Below are 19,628 nucleotides of genomic sequence, written 5' to 3'. Positions count from 1 at the left end.
TATTTTTATGTTTACATTTTTGCTTAGAAAATATATCTGAAAATTTAGAAATGTGTTTTTTAAAAGGTAAAGAATATTGTGTTAAAAAAACGTTCTGAGTTAAATTTTTTTTCTCTCTTTGTAAGGTGCTTCCTATGGTTTCTCTTCCTTTTTTTTAAACTTCTTTCTAAAAGGCCACATAATGAAGAGTTATCCATTAAATCCTTTGATCTTCTATTGCAGTGCTGCATAAAAGTTATGGTTTGTGATTTTTTGTGATGTCAGAGTCCGGGTATAGCGTGAACTGAGCAGTCAACCTTTACTGGGGGCAAAGGACTCATGGAAAGTCAGTATAATAGAGTTGATGTTGCAAGCTCATAGGTGTTTATTGTTTATGAAGGACAAATATGTCATGCGCAAATCATCAAACTAATATAGCACCACCCTTTGCTAAGCTTTCAGTGCCTGCAAATGCTTCTGTCTGGAGCCGATACGAACAAAAACAGAAGGGCTAAACTGATCAAAACTTCCTAATTTTGTAACTTGCAGTATAGCCTCTCTATGCCTTCAACTTTTAGAATGAGAAAATTTGAGTATTTTAGAACAACAGCCTTCCTGCCACTTCTCATGAGTCCCTCTTGTTGCTTCACTCCTCTTGGAAAGCATGTGGCTTTCGGCATTTCAAGAGGCAAAGTTGGATGCACCGACCACCGCCTGCCTTTGACCCCGGGAACTTCAGTCCCCTCCATACATGGCTTAACCTTACACCCTTCAAAGGAAAATAGAGCCAGTCTTCATCTTCAGACTTCTGAGAACGAATAACATCAGTGTACCACTACCTTCTCAAACGGACAAGATGAAAATTAAGTGGACTTTTCATATTCACATAGCAACATTTTTCATGCCTGTGTTTCTCTCTCACCTTTTAATAGTATATTTTTATGTGATGAATATAAGAAAAAATCCCTTAATCTCAAAAGAAATATGGTCTCTGAATCCTTTTCTGATTGTCTGAATCCTTTTCTGATTGCAGGGTTCCCAGCGGCATTTGTTACAGCCTGGGCTGTGGCACGAGCAACTCTGGCTGATGCAAGGTGAGTGGAAACAAGAAGAGGTAAAGCAAGAGCCTGGGATTTTCTCAAGACTTGCTGCTGTTCTTGATGACATTGCCCTTTAGGGACGTTATGTGGGAAATTACCTTGTAGCCTCTGATACATTACCAGCAAGCTATCCATCCCAGAGTCATGGGACAGAAAGACTCACAGACCCGATTAGGATGGTCATAAACTCCATGGTTTATGAAATCAATTTGAAACATACAGTGAGAAGCAAAGGGAAAGAGATGGGTAAGTTAACACACTTAGGATACCATGCACACAGAAAGGACTGCACTACCTGAGTCCTGGGATAGGCAGTGCTCACATCTCCTCTCGGTCTCTCTCTCACTCTCTCTGCCACATCAGCCTTCCCCACTGATGGTGTGGTTATGAGGACCAGAAATGTGGTTGCAACAAGGGGACCCACAGACAGAAGGTGCCTTGGGCCGGAGACACACACTTGCTGTCTCAGAGAGATATAAGGGCGAGTTCACCTGGCCATGGCTCTAGCTTGCCACTTAGCCTGCTGAGCAGCTCTGGGTTTTTTTTGCGTTCTTTGGGCAAAGGATATGTGGCCATGGGTTCCACCAATCAGTGGCTGAATTAAGACATCAAGACTATCAAGTACTTCCTGCATATTTGGGGATACTTTGTGCCTCTTATATATTTAGCGCATCGTGAATATTTAGTGCTCAGTTGCCCCAGATATTTAGTACCTGTGCTTAACATGCATGTGCTCTACATTTAATGCAAACTGTAGGTTTAATCCACCCCATTTGTTCTCTTGTCTTCTATAGCGTAATTAAATATTCTTAAATGATAAAACAAATGCACATTAGAAGTGGAATCCATCCTAGGGAATCACTAGCCCCCCAGTTGTCTGTTTCTCTTTGGATGCTACATGGTGAATGGAGACTGAAACATTCATTTTTTCATATTATTTCTGTTTTTAGTAATGGTGAGTCAAAGAAAGAAAAGGAGAGCATGGAGAAGCATTCAGTGCCTGCTCTTTGCTTTCATGGTCAAACTTATTGCTTGGAATGAATTGTGTCTCCCCAAAATTCATATGTGGGAAGCCCTAATCCCCAGTGTGACTGTATTTGGAGATACGGCCCTTAAGGAGGTAATTAAGGTTAAATGAAATCCTAAGGGTATGGCCCTGATATGATAGGATTAGTGTCTTCATGAGAAGAGACGCGAGGGAGCTCCTTCTCTCTGTGTCTGCACATGAAGTAAAGGTTTTATGAGTACACAGCAAGATGACAGTGCCTTGCATTTTGACCTCAGACTTTAGACTCCAACTGTGAGAAAATAAATGTCTGCTGTTTAAGCCCTCAGTCTATACTACATCGTTATGGCAGCCCGAGCAGACTAATACACTTATGATACATGAAAAGGCGATTTAAGAGAGACACTTTTAACTTATAGATGTAGTAATGCTGAGCATTCTTCCCTGTTAACAGAATACAGTTTAATATCCACAGATCGTGTACATTTCCTGACAGCAACTCCTTTTTGTTTGCTTCTTTTTTTCATTAAGCCCATACCTTTGTTTTGAGTCACTGAGTATTTCCTTCAGAAGCATTTTGTCAGTTGTGCAGTGAAAAAAATGCCACATTATGTGAGCACCTGAATTCTACAAAGAACTACCACTGTTCCACAAATCTGAAGTCTACAGACCATTATCTTTAGGTGCAGCCTTGCTCCAGAACTCCCCATTCATCAGCTTTCCCTCAGTTCTAGAACTTAACTGGCTTTGCTCTTTTTTTTTTAACATCTTTATTGGAGTATAATTGCTTTACAATGGTGTGTTAGTTTCTGCTTTATAACAAAGTGAATCAGCTGTACATATGCATATATCCTCCCACCATCCCTATCTTACCCCTCTAGGTGGTCACAAAGCACCAAGCTGATCTCCCTGTGCTATGTGTCTGCTTCCCACTAGCTAGCTATTTTACATTTGGTAGTATATATAAGTCCATGCCACTCTCTCACTTCATCCCAGCTTACCCTTCCCCCTCCCCGTGTCCTCAAGTTCATTCACTATGTCTGAGTCTTTATTCCTGTCCTGCCTCTAGGTTCTTCATAACCATTTTTTTTTAAGATTCCATATATATGTGTTAGCATATGGTATTTGTTTTTCTCTTTCTGACTTACTTCACTCTGTATGATAGTCTCTAGGTCCATCCACCTCACTACAAATAACTCAATTTCGTTTCTTTTTATGGCTGAGTAATATTCCATTGTATATATGTGCCACATCTCCTTTATCCATTCATCTGTCGATGGACACTTAGGTTGCAGCTTTGCATTATTTTTACTGAGCTGAACTTTGGGTTCACTCACCCGATGAGCAGCAAAGCGAATCTACTGACACTGGATTGTAGTGAGGAAAAGTACAGCTTTTATTTGCAGGACTCAAAGCAAGGAGAATGGGCAACTAATGCTCAAAAGACCTTAACTCCCTGTTGCTTTGGAGCAAGGGTTTTTAAAGGCAACATTAGGAGTGAGAGTCATAGGTGCATGGTTAGCTCATGGACATTCTTCTGACTGGTTGGTGGTGAAGTAACCAGGTGATGTTTTAGGAATCTGAATCATCAGTTTTCTGGTTCCAACCAGTCCAGGGTCTACATGCTTGTGGTCAGCATGTAGTCAACATCCTCCACAGGGTAGGGGTCTTAGTTTCTGCAGAACAATGCAAGATATGCATCAGATTGTTACCTGTATCCCTTCAGGAGGAACTAGGAGTCCTGTGACTCTGCTCTTCAAGCTATTATTACTTTTCTTGCTTGACTGCTTTTCCTTTGTTTCTGCATTTTCTCACTTCACTAATTAGTAACTGTTTGAGTCTGCTCTTTGGAACTTGGGGAAACCCTTGGAGACTAGAGCTTTTTTCTACAAACAAGAAGTGGGGACACAGAGGGGCTTGTACCCAGTAGGGTCCCGCAGGGTTTTATTTTTACTTACTTTATCTCTTTATGCCATTTGGATTTGTTGACAATTGGGGGTTAACGTTATCTACATTGTTATCATTATTGTTACATTTACACAGCGATATTGGAAATCTCAAAGAAAACTTGCAGCATTGCTGTTTGATTTCTTAAAGGAGGGAGGGAGGTTGAGTCAGTAAAGAGGTGCTAAATAATGCTAAATAATTTTACCCTGAGATGTGTAACCAAATCACTTAGATTTGGAATTTTAGAGAAGGTAGAATGGAAGGCATTGTTTGGTCCAATCCCCACATTTGAGAGATGCATAGAATGAGACCCAGAGATATCAGGTTACATCTCCAAAGCCTACAGCTAGCCTGGAGCAATTTTGACGCATTCATCCATTCAACAGCTATTCTAGGCCTTGAGCAAGGAAAGAAAGCAAATATATTCATAGTACATTTTATATTGAATTAATTAGTTTTCTTAGTTATCTTGCATTTTTAAAAAAATCATAAACTAGATATTAAGTCATTAATAATCATAAGTCTTTTTGCTGAAAAAATAAGAAATACATGTTTATCATTTTTGAGAAAAAATCCATTAGGTACGTAATACTTTGAAAAATACAGCTGATACTAAATATTGCTCTAAACCAGCTGTATTAATGTAAAAATATTAAATATAAGTTAGATCATGTGACTCTTTTGCATAAAATATTTATTCCTACCTTACTTAGAATAAAATCTTGAATTCTATAGTGCCCTGATCTGAGTGCGATAATTGGGTTAAGGGGTCATTTTATATTTATTTTGCATAGAAAATAAAACTGTATTACCACATTCATGGCATGATTTTATAATTGCCAGATTTGATTTTTCATGAAATTCAGCTTGTCTAAGTTAAAAAGTTTTTGTGGGTTTTCTTGAGTGTCGTCATCTGACCTATGTATAGTGCCATGTCACAAAGTTCAAGTGGAGAGAGCAGACTTGGAGCATCTCCAAAGGACAGATGGGGCCCCTGCTCATGTCTCTTATAGTTGCGATTTATCTTTTTCTGATCTGGCCTTTCAAAGCTAGAACTCTGATTTTCTCTGTATCTTGGACATTTAGAGATAAGCAGATAAGACCCAGTTTTAGAAGGTACTCTAAACTCTATAGAATATACAAAAGAAGTCTCTTCCAGTTCTAAAATTCTATCAAAGTGTTATTTGACTAAGGTAGGGTAAGATAGTTGGGTAGTTTAGATGGGACAAATGATTTAAAAAGTGAATAATTTTGTTTTTCTTTTTACTTACAAAAGCAAAAGCACCTTACAAGATACCTTATTACCTTTTCCCTGCTCATTCAAAGGAGATAAGAGATGCCAGCAGGAACCTTAGGGCTTGCAATTGAAAGGACCAAGAAAAGATACACTCCATCATTCCTAGGAAATCTGCATGGCTCTCAGGGAACTTCACTTCCTCTACTCTTATCAGAGTGTGAGTTGTGGAGACAATGCAGTATTCAATCAATATAATTCTCTGGATCCCTCTGGTGGAACAATGCATTTCCTGTTTCCAGTCCTGGCTGCAGGAAATCCTACTTTCTAGTCTGTCAGCATACCATTCAGCATACAGACTACTGTGTTTCATGCTCTACCATTCAGAACTACGTTTTTACCGACATTTAGTCCTGCATTTCCTAGAGTGTTAAAATTTATTTTAAAAAAATCTGGACAGAGGGTAGTTTCTCAGCCATGTTAACAAACACGGTGTGAGCTGGGACATTGAACAATTAATGAAAAATAAGGATTAATAGCATTTTCTTTAAAATATCTGAAACCTCAGTTGCCTCTTATCAAAGGGCAAATTTGAAACTTTGACATTGAAAATGATCAGAGTCAAGTTTTTCCTGTATTTAGAAGTAGCTGGTTTGACCTTCTTCCAGATAAAAGTATTTTGTAGAGCTGAAATTGTGTAATTGAATTCCAGTGTGTTAGGAGACACCACGATGAAATGTCATTGAAACAAAGAGGGAAGATTATGAAGATATTACCAGATGTCAAAGCTGAAAAGAAAATTTATGAAATCCAAATTTATGAAATCCAGAATTTAGTGAATCAATGTTCAATTTATATTCTCACAATATGTACCACTTTCCTTACAGTGGGAAGCCTTTTTAGCGTAGTGTGATAGATGTTTTGCACGACTCTAACACTTTTATCTTTCTTGTCTGGCTGAACAATGTGGAAAATAGATGCATACAAATAATATGGGCAATGTTCAATAATGTGTAAACAAGTAAGGTGTATGCAAGTATGAAATGTCCCTGTGTTTGATTTCCATTCTTATTCAGTCTTCAAGCCCATTGACTTTGCAGATTTCAGTGTGGCTGGACCAGAATTACACTTTGGTCTAGGGGTCTGTTTGATTTAACTGTGGTACCTCTTTCCAATGGAATGCTGGGCTACTAAGCTCTTCTTGGTACTGATATGGAAAGAAATTAAAAATATACTATTAAAAGGAAAGGGCAAATTACAGAACAGAGTGTACATTGCATTTTTGTAAGATGGGGAAAATAAGATTATAATATTTGTATGTGTTTGTATATGCATAAAGAAATACTGAAAGCATATACAATAAAGTAATAAAAGATGTTATCTGTAAGGAGAAAGGTGAGGTCAGAGGTATACAGGAACATGGGGAGGACTGAGATGTCTCAATGTCTATCTTTTTATATAGTTTGTTTTTTGAAATGAGAATGTATTGCCTATGTACAAAATTATATTTAAAAAATATGTTGTTATTACATGTGTACTGAAAATGTTTTACCTTCAAGGAATAGTTGAAATAGCTTTTTATTATCCATAATTTGTTCATTAATTTAAAAGTAACTTTCTTAATAAGTTTATTATCCAGAATTTAAAAATTATCATTATATCATTAAAATTTCTTTATAAAATTTCATTTACTGTTGCCACAATCAATGCTAGGTTTTGTCTAAGGAGAAAGAAACTGAAGGCTTTTATTTATGTATCTTTAATTTAAAAAAACCATTTAAAGTGCTACATTAAAGTTTCAAGTTGAACTAGTTTTTCTCAACTCTGTTCCATTTATTCTAGTGTAAGACCTTTACCACAAACCAGATTGGGTGAGGTTGGGTCTAACTTACTTTGAATTCAATTCAATTCAACAAATGTTTATTGACCTCCTACATGCTATGTACTGTTCTAGGCACTTGTAACAGAAAACAAAAACAACAATGATCCCTGCCTATGTAAACTTAAATTCTAGTTGGAGTGAGCAGGAAGCAGAAAATAAATATAACAAATAAGTAAATCAAATAGTGTTTTTATTAAGTACTGTTAAAAACTAACTTTTTAAAATAGAAGATAAAATCATGATCTAATGCAAATATAAAATGAGCACCTATCAAGATTTTTTAACTCACTAATTAATGAGGAAACCAGTAAGATGTTGTAATTTGTTCAAAGGAGAAATAAAAGAATTACATGTTTATAGCTAGTAATATGTACACTGAAATAATTTTACAAATTAATGTAAAAACTGGTCAATATTCACGGATCACTGAGCAATTACATTCCACCAAACACAGCTAATTTTCCTTTCTATGGACAAAAATCATTTGCATTCAGTTTTCGTCTACATTCCTATCAACAAGAATCATTTGCATGATTGTCAGTTTTCTGTTGCATTTCTGTGGATAAGAATGTACTAATGTCAATGTTCTACAACCAATGGAGTAACTTCTGAAAGTGAGAGGACTTTCTCTATCAACAAGGTTTAATTGTCATGGATCTTTCCAGTGATAACAAAAATAAAGAATCAGTGGTACCACATTTAGAAGACTAATTTTTTTGTGGCTCTAGAAACATAGTTTTGACTCTTTCATAAAAATAATAAACCACTATTTATAATACTTTACTTATCCCCAAGGAGTAGCTAATAGTATGGAAACCAGGACTGTTACACTTTTTTTTTTTTTTTTTTACTGTTTTGGGTGTTTTAGGAGATTTTTTTTTTCCCTGTCTACTTGTTTCTTAATCAAAAACCTGGGTCTGGAATTTTTGGTAAAACAAAATGTTACCTCTCACTGCTTATTTGCTTTGCTGATTCTTTAATGGAAGTTCTTTTTCATGTCTCAGATGCTGGGAACTTAGTGCTGGAGACATCAAGTGGATTTATCAAGCCCCAATCTTAGCAGCTATCGGGGTAAGTTTAAAAACCTGTATAGTTTAAATAAAGAAGAAAAAGATGCATAATTAAACTACTGCTAAAACCCAGAGAAAGTTTGTCTGTCACTTTGTTTCCTAAACCTCACATTACAGCAATAGCTGTTGGGAAAGTCTGGATTGGGGATCAGACCCTTATTCATGGCTGACACTGCGATCCATGAAGAAAGCGCATACCCTCCCTTTAATCTGCCAACATGTAGGGAAAATTCCGGGACTTCAAAATATCTATGAGCATTTATAGGTTCAAGCAGTTGGGGCGGTCCTTAAACTCTTCCCCCTTTTCAGCCATTATTTTATAAAGTTCTGACCACCTGATCACCTGGTAATAGGTAGGAGGAGGGGGCAAAGATGTAATAGCAAGAGAACAGAGGAATTATCGAGAGAGAAAAATGATAGTGTGATTTATTATAAAACATTGCCTAAAGCTTTTATTTCACATACTTTCCCCAAGGAGTTAAGACGATTCCATACTCTTTTGGACTGTCTAGTCCAAAAAAGACTAGAGTTCGCAGTCGTATTGCATGGGACTTATCTGCCTGTATATTATGTCTGTGTTACAAAAGAAAACAAAATCACACACTTTGTGTCTAACAAAACTCACCAAAATGCTCAATATTCTGTAATAACCTAAATGGGAAAAGAATTTGAAAAAGAATAGATACGTGTATATGTATAACTGAATCACTTTCCTCTGCACCTGAAACTAACAACATTGTTAATCAACTATGCTCCAATATAAAATAAAAATTAAAAAAAAAAAGAAATGTTTACTCTTGACCTTCCCTGAAGAGTTTATGGTATTAGCTTCTCTGTGGTTTGATGAAGAAATTATACCACCTTGTGTTTTCCTGGTTTTCATGTATTAACCCAAGATTATATACATCTTTAAAAAAGGACTGATGTCCCAATATTAAATGTTAAATAATTTGAAAGTAATATAGCAGCCTGATTTTTTCTATTTTTTAATTGAAGTATAGTTGATTTACAATGTTATGTTAGTTTCAGGTGTACAGCAAAGTGATTCAGTAATACATATCTATCTATATCTATCTGTCTATCTAGCTATCTATCTATTCTTTTTCAGATTCTTTTCCATTATAGTTTATTACAAGATATTGAATATAGTCCCCTGTGCTATACAGTAGGTCCTTGTTGTTTATCCATTATATATATAGTAGTGTGTATATGTTAATCCCAAACTCCTAATTTATGCCCCCCCAACCTTTCCCTTTTGGTAACCATAAGTTTGTTTCTATGCCTGTGAGTCTATTTCAGTTTTGTAAATATTTTCATTTGTATCATTTTTTTAGATTCCACGTATAAGTGATAGCCTATGATACTTGTCTTTCTCTGTCTGACTTACTTCACTTAGTATGACAATCTCTAGGTCCATCCATGTTGCTGCAAATGGCATTATTTCATTCTTTTTTATGGCTGGATAGTATTCCATTGTGTGTGTGTGTATACATATATATATATACATATATGTATACACACACACACACACACACACACACACACACACACACACACACACCCCACATCTTCTTTATCCATTCATCTGTTCATGGACATTTAGGTTGCTTCCATGTCCTGGCTGTTGTAAATAGTAGCAGCCTGATTTTTAACCAATTTTTTCAGTCTTTCTTTGTTCTCCAGTTTCTTCCTTTTCTCATTTTGTTTTCTTTTGGACAAGGTGTGTCAGCATGTTGGCATGATGGATCCAGAAGGACAGCCATTAATGTGGTTGAGGTTTTGTAAGATCTATCCAGATAGTCAGGTAAAAGCTTATTTATCTCATAGGAAAAATGCAGATAGCAAGGTAGAAGAGATTGAAGAGGAATCTTCACTTCAGAAGCTCATTGATGTAAATATTTAGAGGGGAAAATAAAGTATAGAAGTTTTAGAGAAGCCAGTTTGTACCCTTGCTACAGCAGCCTGTTATCAAGACCCAATTCTAAGTCTTAGGGGAAGCTCAAAAATGGATTGTGGAAATGAACATATCTACAAAACAAAAACAGACTCACAAATATACAGAACAGACTTGTGGTTGCCAAGGGGGAGGGGGTGGGGGAGGGAAGGATTGGGAGTTTGGGATTAACAGATGCAAACTATTGTATATAGGATGGATAAACAACAAGGTGCCTACTGTATAGCCCAGGGAACTATATTCAACATCTTATGATAAACCATAATGGATAAGAATATGAAAAAGAAGATATATGTATAACTGAGTCACGTTGCTATACAGCAGAAATTAACACAATGTTGTAAATCAACTATACTTCAATAAAATTTAAAAAAATGGATTGTGGATAAATGAATGAATGAATGACTTCAGTTTAGAAACTCATATTAATTTTAATGAAGTGCTGCTGTATTAATGTAGTGATAAACCATCCCATCAAACCTAGTGATAAACTAGATCCCTGAGAGATTATCAATAAACTTAAAGAAGATAATTAACTTTATAAATTAACTGGGGTTTACTACTCTGATTTCCCTTTTATGCTCTGATATGCTAACCTTATCTGCATTTCCAGGCCTTTAACTTTCCTTTCTCTCTCTTCCTCCTTTATTATGTTTGCTCCTCCATCTCTTACTACCATCTTTTTAAAGGGATAACCCATGTCTTAATACTTTTTGTGTCTTCAGTACCTTGTACTTGAATTGATAAATAAGAGGTAATTAAATATTATAAAAATGAGGCAAATTTAAGAACATTAAGTTTGTGTTTTCTTTTGATGAAAAGGAAGGGCTTATTAAAATCTAAGGGATCCTTGTAAAATTATTAGGAATTGAAGCAAAGAACAGTGGAGAAAAAAGTAAATCATAGGACATTTTCCACTGAAATAGTTGTATTTTATCCAAAGCTTTGTTGTTTATTTACAGATCTTAGTTACTCACATCAGCAGTGTGGATGAGAAGTTTATTTGCTGAGGTTTCTAAATTGCAATGTGAAACAGTACAGTTAGGTGATTATAGAGGTTCTGAAAGATTCACCATTGATGAAAGAGAACCAGAAATGATGGTACACTCAATACATTTTGAAGGAAACTTAGGTGGGATGCCATTTTCGTCTTCTAGGACTAATATTATGGGCAATGCAAAGCAAGAATTCTTAAATATTTTCCCAATATCATAACATCCATTTAATCTCAAAAATCAGAGAAGAGATTCAAGAGCACCTTTCTGTTCACTTAAAGTTACCTTTTTGTTTCTTTATTACAATTCAGGGTTATCTCAGTTCCTTTTAAGGTTTCCTCACTTTACTGTGGAAACAGCCTGTATGGGAAGAGATGCACCTGGAGCCCTGGTCTCAGCACCTGGAGTGTAGTACTCCTTCCTCTGAGCTCTTCTGTGTCCTGAAGCCAGGAAGAATGATGCTAATAATAACAACATACACAGCAAAGTGCTTACCACCATTGGGCACTGTTTTAAACACTTCATTTACATTGATTGATCTAATCCTCCCAATAACTCTAAATGAGGAAACTGCCCAAGGTCACTCAGCTAGTAAGTGGTGGAGCTCAGATTCTAATTTCAGGGTCAATGTCCCTACCTAGTGAGCTCACAGTAAATAATGTGAGCTCTTATAATAAAAAGCTTACATCCCGCACTTACAATAAAGCCAACATCCCTGATAGTCCAGAGGAGACCCTGTCACTCATGCCTGCACCCCTTTATGCTCTCTGCCTTAGCCTCGTTGTTTCCCTTTCGGTTCCTTGAACTTGTCCATGTCTGCCCCTCTCAAGACTATTCTTCATTTTGCCCTGTACCCCTGGAAGGCTGGGATATGCTTCCTTCTACTCCTCACTTTAAATGTCACTTCTTCATTGTGGCTTCCTTGTTGCCCCCAATCAAAATTAGGTCACCTATTATAATCTGCAGAGCACGGTGAGGTTTTTATTTCTCAAGATCATCATCAAGTATAATGCTTCTGATTGTTTGTTGAATGTCCATCTTGTCCACTAAACTGAAAGGCTTTTGTGAACAAGAACCATATTTTTCTCAACTTCTATATTCTAATGCCTTGTAATTTTCCTGGCACAGAGTGGACACTCAATAAACACTTGCTGAAAAAATAAAACATGCATACAAAGTAAATATTCTGGGACACGGTAAGAGGGACGAAGTGAAATAAGAGCAGAAAGCCAGTATAATTACAGAACTTTTGAGTCCATTTTACCAACCTTTTTATTTTCTAGAGAAGAAAACTAAAGCCCACACAGATAAAGGTCACACAGCCAGTGTAACAAAACAAAGACTATAACCTGCATTTTTGGACCACTTTCTTTTCACTTAACATTCCAAAGCATGTCAAAATTTTTTCTTGAAGTTATGGGAAAATAATCTTTTCAATTTTATGGCTACATTGATAATTTTTTATATGTTAACTTTAGAATAAAAGGTTTGTGTGTTTTTTAGTCTTGCATTTCGTAGTATGGATGAGCGTTCATAGGTTCTAACTTGAAGAAATCATATCAAGAGAATTGAATTTCGGAGATAATCACAGACTTTAGTACAAATTTGGAAGGAACAACTTGATTTTGGAATCATAGAATCTAAAATTGTAGCACGATGGTTTTCTGTGTTTTGTTCATATGTGGTAAAATTATGTTTAAGAGAATTAGGGTAATTTGAAACATTAATTTTTGTTCTGAAAATAAATGTCTCTAAATATAATTAATTATTCACCCTCAACATCTTGCTGTTGATTTGAAGATGATTTGAAGTTCTATATAGCATTAAAATATGAAAGGAATGGGCTTCCCTCGTGGTGCAGCGGTTAAGAATCTGCCTGCCTAGGGGACATGGGTTCGATCCCTGGTCCGTGAAGATCACAGATGCCGTGGAGCAACTAAGCCCATGCACCACAACTACTGAGCCCGCGTGCCACAACTACTGAAGCCCGCATGCCTAGAGCCCGTGCTCTGCAACAAGAGAAGCCACCACAATGAGAAGCCTGCACACCACAACGGAAGAGTAGCCCCTGCTCACTGCAATTAGAGAAAGCCTGTGGCAGCAATGAAGACCCAACGTATCCAAAAATAAATAAATTTATTAAAAAAATATGAAAGGAATATTTCCTAATTGACAACGGGACACGAAGCATTGTTTTGGTCCTGGGCCTCCCAGAGCAGCATTAGGAGGAACAGTGTGCTTGGCCCACAGAGCAGGAGAAGCCACAGGCAGGGCAGAATGGATTAGAAGTGGTGAAGGTGAAGTTGGCAGAGGTGATAAATCCCGACCAAGCGGGACACTGCCCCCTGACACCCGAGAACCTACGTTTTCACTGGTGTCAACCAGAAGAGACTATAATAGCTGAAGAGAAATAAAACCACAGACATAAAAATACAGATTGTAAAATGGAGCAGATTTGCTCCTGAACATTTACAAGATGGTCTTTGAAGAGGCCAGTAATACGGGGTGGAGAGAGCTTTGGTCTTAGTAGAAATCTGAGATCTTGGAATTACAGGTTAGGGAAAAGAAAAACAGAAACTCTGTGGTATTTGTCTTTACTTGTTTCCTTCATCCTGTATTAGTCGGCTTCATCCCTCCATCCTTTCATTTATCATCCTCTGATGTGTGATCAAATGGTCTTTCTAGTCCCTGCTCAATTTCATTTTTACCAAAATGTCTTTTCTTTTGTCCCTTGACAGAGTTAAATCTCTTTCTATTTATCATTTGATGAATAAATATTTTGGAGTGCATTTTTTGCTTCATGTTTTATCTCAAAACGTTTTCTTCATTAACCCTCAAACAACTTTGAGATTGGTATTTTCATTATTCTTGGTTTGAGTCCAAGAGCAGTTATGCAACTAGCTTAGGTATATACATTTAGAAAGTGCTGTAGTCGGAGTCAGGTTCAGGCAGCGTAGTTCCAGAGCCCACAGTTTTCCCTGTTTGTGGTAATTGAATTTAAGCTCTGCCAGTGTTTGTCAGGGTGAGAGCACATACCCTGGTGCATACGTGCAAGGTTATTAAGTAAAATCAATTAACATTGAGAATATTGGTCCCTCTCCAACCCTTCTGAACACATCTTGGAGGTCTCATTTTGATACTGGTCTTTAACACTTTTCTAATGTGTGTGGTGTCTTCCTTTGGGGGATGGAGGTGGGGGACAGGCAACCCAGTCTAGGTAAAATTTCATATGACTTGTTTCCATTGTATTTTTACAGTTGCCTCTTGCTTGTAGCAGCTTCTATTGGTTTTCCACTGATGGTAATGATATGAAATTTAAATTTTAATAATTTAATAAAATGGATTGCTTGAAGAAGGGTATTAAGTAAATAATAGTAGATGAATAATATTGATATGGCCAAAATCATGGTGGTGACACCCTAAGCCACTTGGAAAACGCTGAACTAGATCAGTTCCTTTGACAATGAAATTTGGAGTTACTGAAAAAGGCCTGACCAGTGTAACCAGTGAGTGTCCACATGGTTGTGGGAGGACAGACATGTGTCATGTGTTCAGGAACGTTAAGGGTGTAAATGGACAGGTCATGTTTTCTGTGGCTGGAAGGATGGGTGCATCTGTGGAAAATGCAAGAGATCAGACTGGAAGTGGATGGGGGTTGAATCATGATTGGACTCGTATTCTGTGCTATAAGGACATTGGAATTTTCCTTAAAATTATAAGACATTGAAAGATTTTAAGCAGGATAGTGATCTGATTAGATTTGGGTTTTGGCCTTATGGGGATGGTGCCCCAGGCACAAGATGCTCCTAACCCTGGAGATGCTGCAGAGAAAATCTGTTCACCGCAAGCTCCCAAGATGAAGAAGGATAGGCTGAGTCAAGCAAACTCGGTATTCTTCCCACATTCACTCATCAAATACGTCAACCCATCCTCTCCAGGGATGGAGACAGTATGGGGGACTGAGGAGCACAGACATGCACATCAGTTGAGCTGCCTTCCCTGGAAGGAAAAATCAGGAACGGGGATTAAATGAACTAGTCTGGAGGTATGGCAATCTATCTAAGAGAGCTATTGGCTATTCACTTTTTAAAAAAAATTTATTTATTTATTTTTGGCTGCATTGGGTCTTCATTGCTGCACGCGGGCTTTCTCTAGTTGCAGTGAGCAGGGGCTGCTCTTTGTTGCGGTGTGCAGGCTTCTCATTGCGGTGGCTTCTCGTTGTGGAGCACAGGCTATAGCGCGCAGGCTTCAGTGGTTGTGACACGTGGGCTCAGTAGTTGTGGTTCGCGGGCTGTAGAGCGCAGGTTCAGTAGTTGTGGCGCACGGGCTTAGTTGCTCCACGACACGTGGGATCTTCCCAGACCAGGGCTCGAACCCATGTCCCCTGCATTGGCAGGCGGATTCTTAACCACTGCACCACCAGGGAAGTCCTGGCTATTCACTTTTAAGTACGTAATTCTATCTGACTGACTCTGACATCAATTATGATATTTTAAAGGTCCTCAGATTTCTATGTGAGAGGTCATTTTCTTGATGCAGGCTTCCAAAGAAAGATACAGGAATTAAAGAGTTGCATTAAAATTGGAACAACCAGGACTTCCCTGTGGTCCAGTGGTTAAGACTTTGCTCTCCCAGTGCAGAGGGCCCAGGTTCGATCCCTGATGAGGGCAGTAGATCCCGTATGCCACACCTGAAAGATCCCGCATGCTGCAGCTAAAGACCCCGCACGCCACAACAAAGATCCCACGTGCCACAACTAAGACCCAGCACAGCCAAATAAATAAATATTTAAATTTGGAACAACCATAAACAGTGTTAAACTAAGGTGAGCAACAAACGGACATCAGTGCTTCAGCAGTTGGTGACCATGAGCAGGGTGACAGCAATCCATGTTTTTTTCTTCTTTTGATAGGAGTCAAGCCCATATCTTCAATTCATATAAATCCATTCCTTTGGAGAGACCACAAACTCCCAAAATATTTCTCTATACAATGTGTTGCTTCATCTTAGCTGAACTAAAATGCAAATGTGCAGTAAGAACTATTTTTTAAAGGTGCCAAGAAAAGGTAAATATCATCAATAAAAATGTAAATGTATTACTAATTTAATTACTAATTTTAAAGTATTACTATTTAATAATATATCTTTTATACTTGGAGGGTCGAAATTTCTTCCAGAGTTACTTTTCTTATGGTACATACATCTAAGCAATGTTTATACCGTGGGAGTGGTAAAATAGAAAATCCAAGATTCAGTCTTAAATCAACCCAAAACTTTTATTTATTAAAGACACTGAAATTGGAAATCAGGGCCAGTCACTCATGGAGACGTTAGAATTTATGTACTTGTTTTTCTATAGACAGTAGTTCATTTTCTGGTAACTCCTCAAAAGTAAGCCATAGAATCAAAAAATGTCCATGTTGGCAAGCATTCTGGGGGGGCTCTTGCCTGATGTTGATCTGGCAACACTATTGCAGAGATTTTTGAGCTTTAAATAACCCTACAGAGAACTTATAACTGTGAGAGTTTATAGTTTGCTTTATATATGTTGATGGATTTTAGGAAAATACAGGGCAATAGTCTGTCCCTCCTTCCCTCTCCCCTCCCCTCCTTTCCTCCCTCCCTTCCTCCCTACCTTTCTCTTTCTTTTCCTTCTTTCCCTCCCTCCCTACCCCTTCCCTTTTTCTTTCCCTTCCTTCCTTCCTTCTTCCCTTTCTTTCTTTCTCTCTCTCTTTCTTCCTTCCTTCCTTCCTTCCTTTCTTTCTTTCTTTCTTTCTTTTCTTTCTTTCTTTCTTTCTTTCTTTCTTTCTTTCTTCCTTCCTTCCTTCCTTCCTTCCTTCCTTCCTTCCTTCCTTCCTTGTTATTGGTATATTTGCTTGTTTTTAGATGTCTACCATGGCTTACAGCACCACTGTGTACCCAAGCTAAGGACTAATGTCTGTGGTCAACAAGTAGTTTGTGGTGTTTGTCATGGGCTTGCTCATTCTATGAATAATGATCTAATTTGAATGACTAACTAAGTAGTGGCCCCTGAGGAGACTGCATGCTACTCAGAGTGCATTAAATGGAGAGCTCCAGACTTTCAATTTTTTTCTTATACATGTTTTGTTCCATGTACCTGTCAAAGGATATCTCAGGGAATTCTGGCAGATGGAATAAGATGGTACTTCTAATAAATTCCTTTAAGAAGAATTCTAAAGCGATATGTTTAAAAAATCATATCCAGTGCATTTTATAAAATATGAAAAGAAGGGGACAAACAGAACATAAGCTTCTCAGCTGCTGTTGAGTCAGTGATTCATTTCCACCCAGTTGTTATTAAAGGAGGCTCGATCATGAAGCACAAGAAGGGAGCATGAGAGGGATGACTGGTAAGGGAGAAGTTTTAAGTAAAATGGATAAAATTTAATCTCTGATCTTTGATGGAATTACAAATACAATTTTTTTTTTTTTACCCAGAGGAAAATCTCTGCTCCATAATCTCTTTCCTCTTCTAAATCAGTCAACTATAGAACCTTGAGTGAAATGAAAGCTCTAGCATTTACCTCTAAGTTATAAACTGAATTCCAACGGATAAGAAGTGAACTACATATTTTGTCTTCATATCTATTATACAGATAATCAAATTATAGTAGCTGATATAGATTAAGGAGTTTATTATCTATCACTTAAATGTTCAACATTTAGAATTGATACACATATAAACAAAGCAAAAATGTTTCTCATGTTCATGATATTGAAAAAGAAACCAATATATGGGGTGAGATGTGATGTATTCAGAGAATCTCTGAGGGCAGCTAATACATAGCATCCCTCTTTGCTGCTCAGATTCTCAATAAGTCGAGATATAAAACAAAGGAGGAGAGAGAGAAACAAAGTAAAACCCTTATAGCTGTTAGAGTCTGGGTTGGAAGTTGTGATCTTCGGTCTGTTAGCCAAGTGGGCCAGTTGAAGAACCCTATAATTAGGCAGGATCTGCCCACCCAGGCACATATTGCTGAGGGGCAGGCTCCTAAGCCTGGAGATGCTGCAGATAAAGTCTGCTCACTGCAAGCTCCCAAAGAAAAGAAGGATGGGCTGAGTTAAGCAAACTCAGTATTTATCCCATTTTCACTCATCAAATACTTCAATCCATCTTCTCCAGGGTTGGAGACAGTAAGAGGGAGTAGGGAGAACAGAAGTGCACATCAGTTGACCTACCTTCCCTGGGAGGAAACATCAGGAAAGGGGAGATAGCAAATCTTCCCCATCGTGTATCCAAAGGCATTGATGAAATTTTTAAGTGTAAATAGATAGTTTTAAATATATTTTATAACAGTGGAATTTCTTGTACATAAATTTTGACTTCTTTCTCTACTTATGTCTTTTGTGATAAACACCTAGAAGTGAAAATTCTACCTTGAAGGGGGATATGCTGATTTACCTCAATATAAGTAGGGTTTAGAGAGTGCACATTTCATTCACTCATTTATTCATTCACTCATTTAACAAATCTTGATTAAACACCAAGAACATGGCAGGTGCTGTGTGAGGCAGTGGGGATGAGATGGGGGAAACAGGCATCAATTTCTCCTTAAACTTAAGCATAGTGGGTGAGACAGACATTGAAATGTGACGAGTGCTGTGGTGGGGCTTGGGTGTGGGGAATAGCTTTTGAGAAGTGACATTCAGCTTAAATCTTGAGAATGAGCTGTCCTAGTAAGGGTGAGAGAGTGGAGGGAGTAGGGCGAATGATCCAGGCAAAGCTGATTCTAGGAGCAGTCTCTGAGATGGCCTGAGGAGCCAGAGGTTTCATGGCTGAAATTTTGACTTTGAAATTCATCTGTGGTTCACTTTGAATAAATCTTTAAAAATTTAATTGACAGAGACTCTAATGTTTATATTTGCATTATTTTAAAACCACACTTGCATAAAATTTATTCTATGCACTACTGGCTTATTAAAACCACCCTTGCATAAAATTTATTCTATGTGCTACTGGCTTATTAACAGCTTTAAGCAAAATTTTTCCTCCAAGAAGATTACTTGAGATATGCAAGGACTCTCTAAATGATTTTTTTCTCTTTGAATGATATTTCACTTAAAATTTTTAAAAAAATCTCACGAGAATGTGTTGTTCTTTTTCATTCCATTTACCCATATATAGAGTCATTTTTCCTCCTGCAGACTTGGATCTTTCTTTCGAGCAGGATTTTTTCTTTTATGTCTTCATTGATTTGTTCTATTTATCACTTCCTTCAGAAAGAGAAATAATCTTCATAATGACTCTGAATTCCATGCTCTCCATGTAAGCATCTATCCCTCATCACAGAGGTCTTTGTTCTTCATCCCTTCATTTGGGAAGATTCTTCGAGTGTCTTCTAAATTGCTAAATCCACTTTCCTACTCTGTTAGACCTAATGTTTAGGTTTCTAATACTGACTTTAAAACTGGGTTATAAGTTAGATTCTTTACAATCTTT

At 37.4% G+C, this 19,628-nt stretch overlaps 1 protein-coding gene across 2 annotated transcripts in view; it reads left to right on the top strand.

Moving 5' to 3' along the window:
- The window catches only part of PTH2R (parathyroid hormone 2 receptor), a 55,621-nt gene that overhangs the window by 18,641 nt on the left and 17,352 nt on the right, over window positions 1-19,628 (top strand). For both annotated transcript variants that reach the window (XM_060015567.1, XM_060015566.1), the window contains exons 5-6: window positions 1,013-1,073; window positions 8,153-8,219. In XM_060015567.1, the coding sequence (XP_059871550.1) occupies window positions 1,013-1,073; window positions 8,153-8,219 (128 nt within the window). The remainder of the gene's footprint in view (window positions 1-1,012; window positions 1,074-8,152; window positions 8,220-19,628) is intronic.

Source organism: Delphinus delphis, chromosome 7 (assembly GCF_949987515.2).
Source record: "Delphinus delphis chromosome 7, mDelDel1.2, whole genome shotgun sequence".
Taxonomy (NCBI): domain Eukaryota; kingdom Metazoa; phylum Chordata; class Mammalia; order Artiodactyla; family Delphinidae; genus Delphinus; species Delphinus delphis.
Note: the sequence above shows the minus strand (reverse complement) of the source record. Positions and strands in the feature narration are given on the sequence as shown.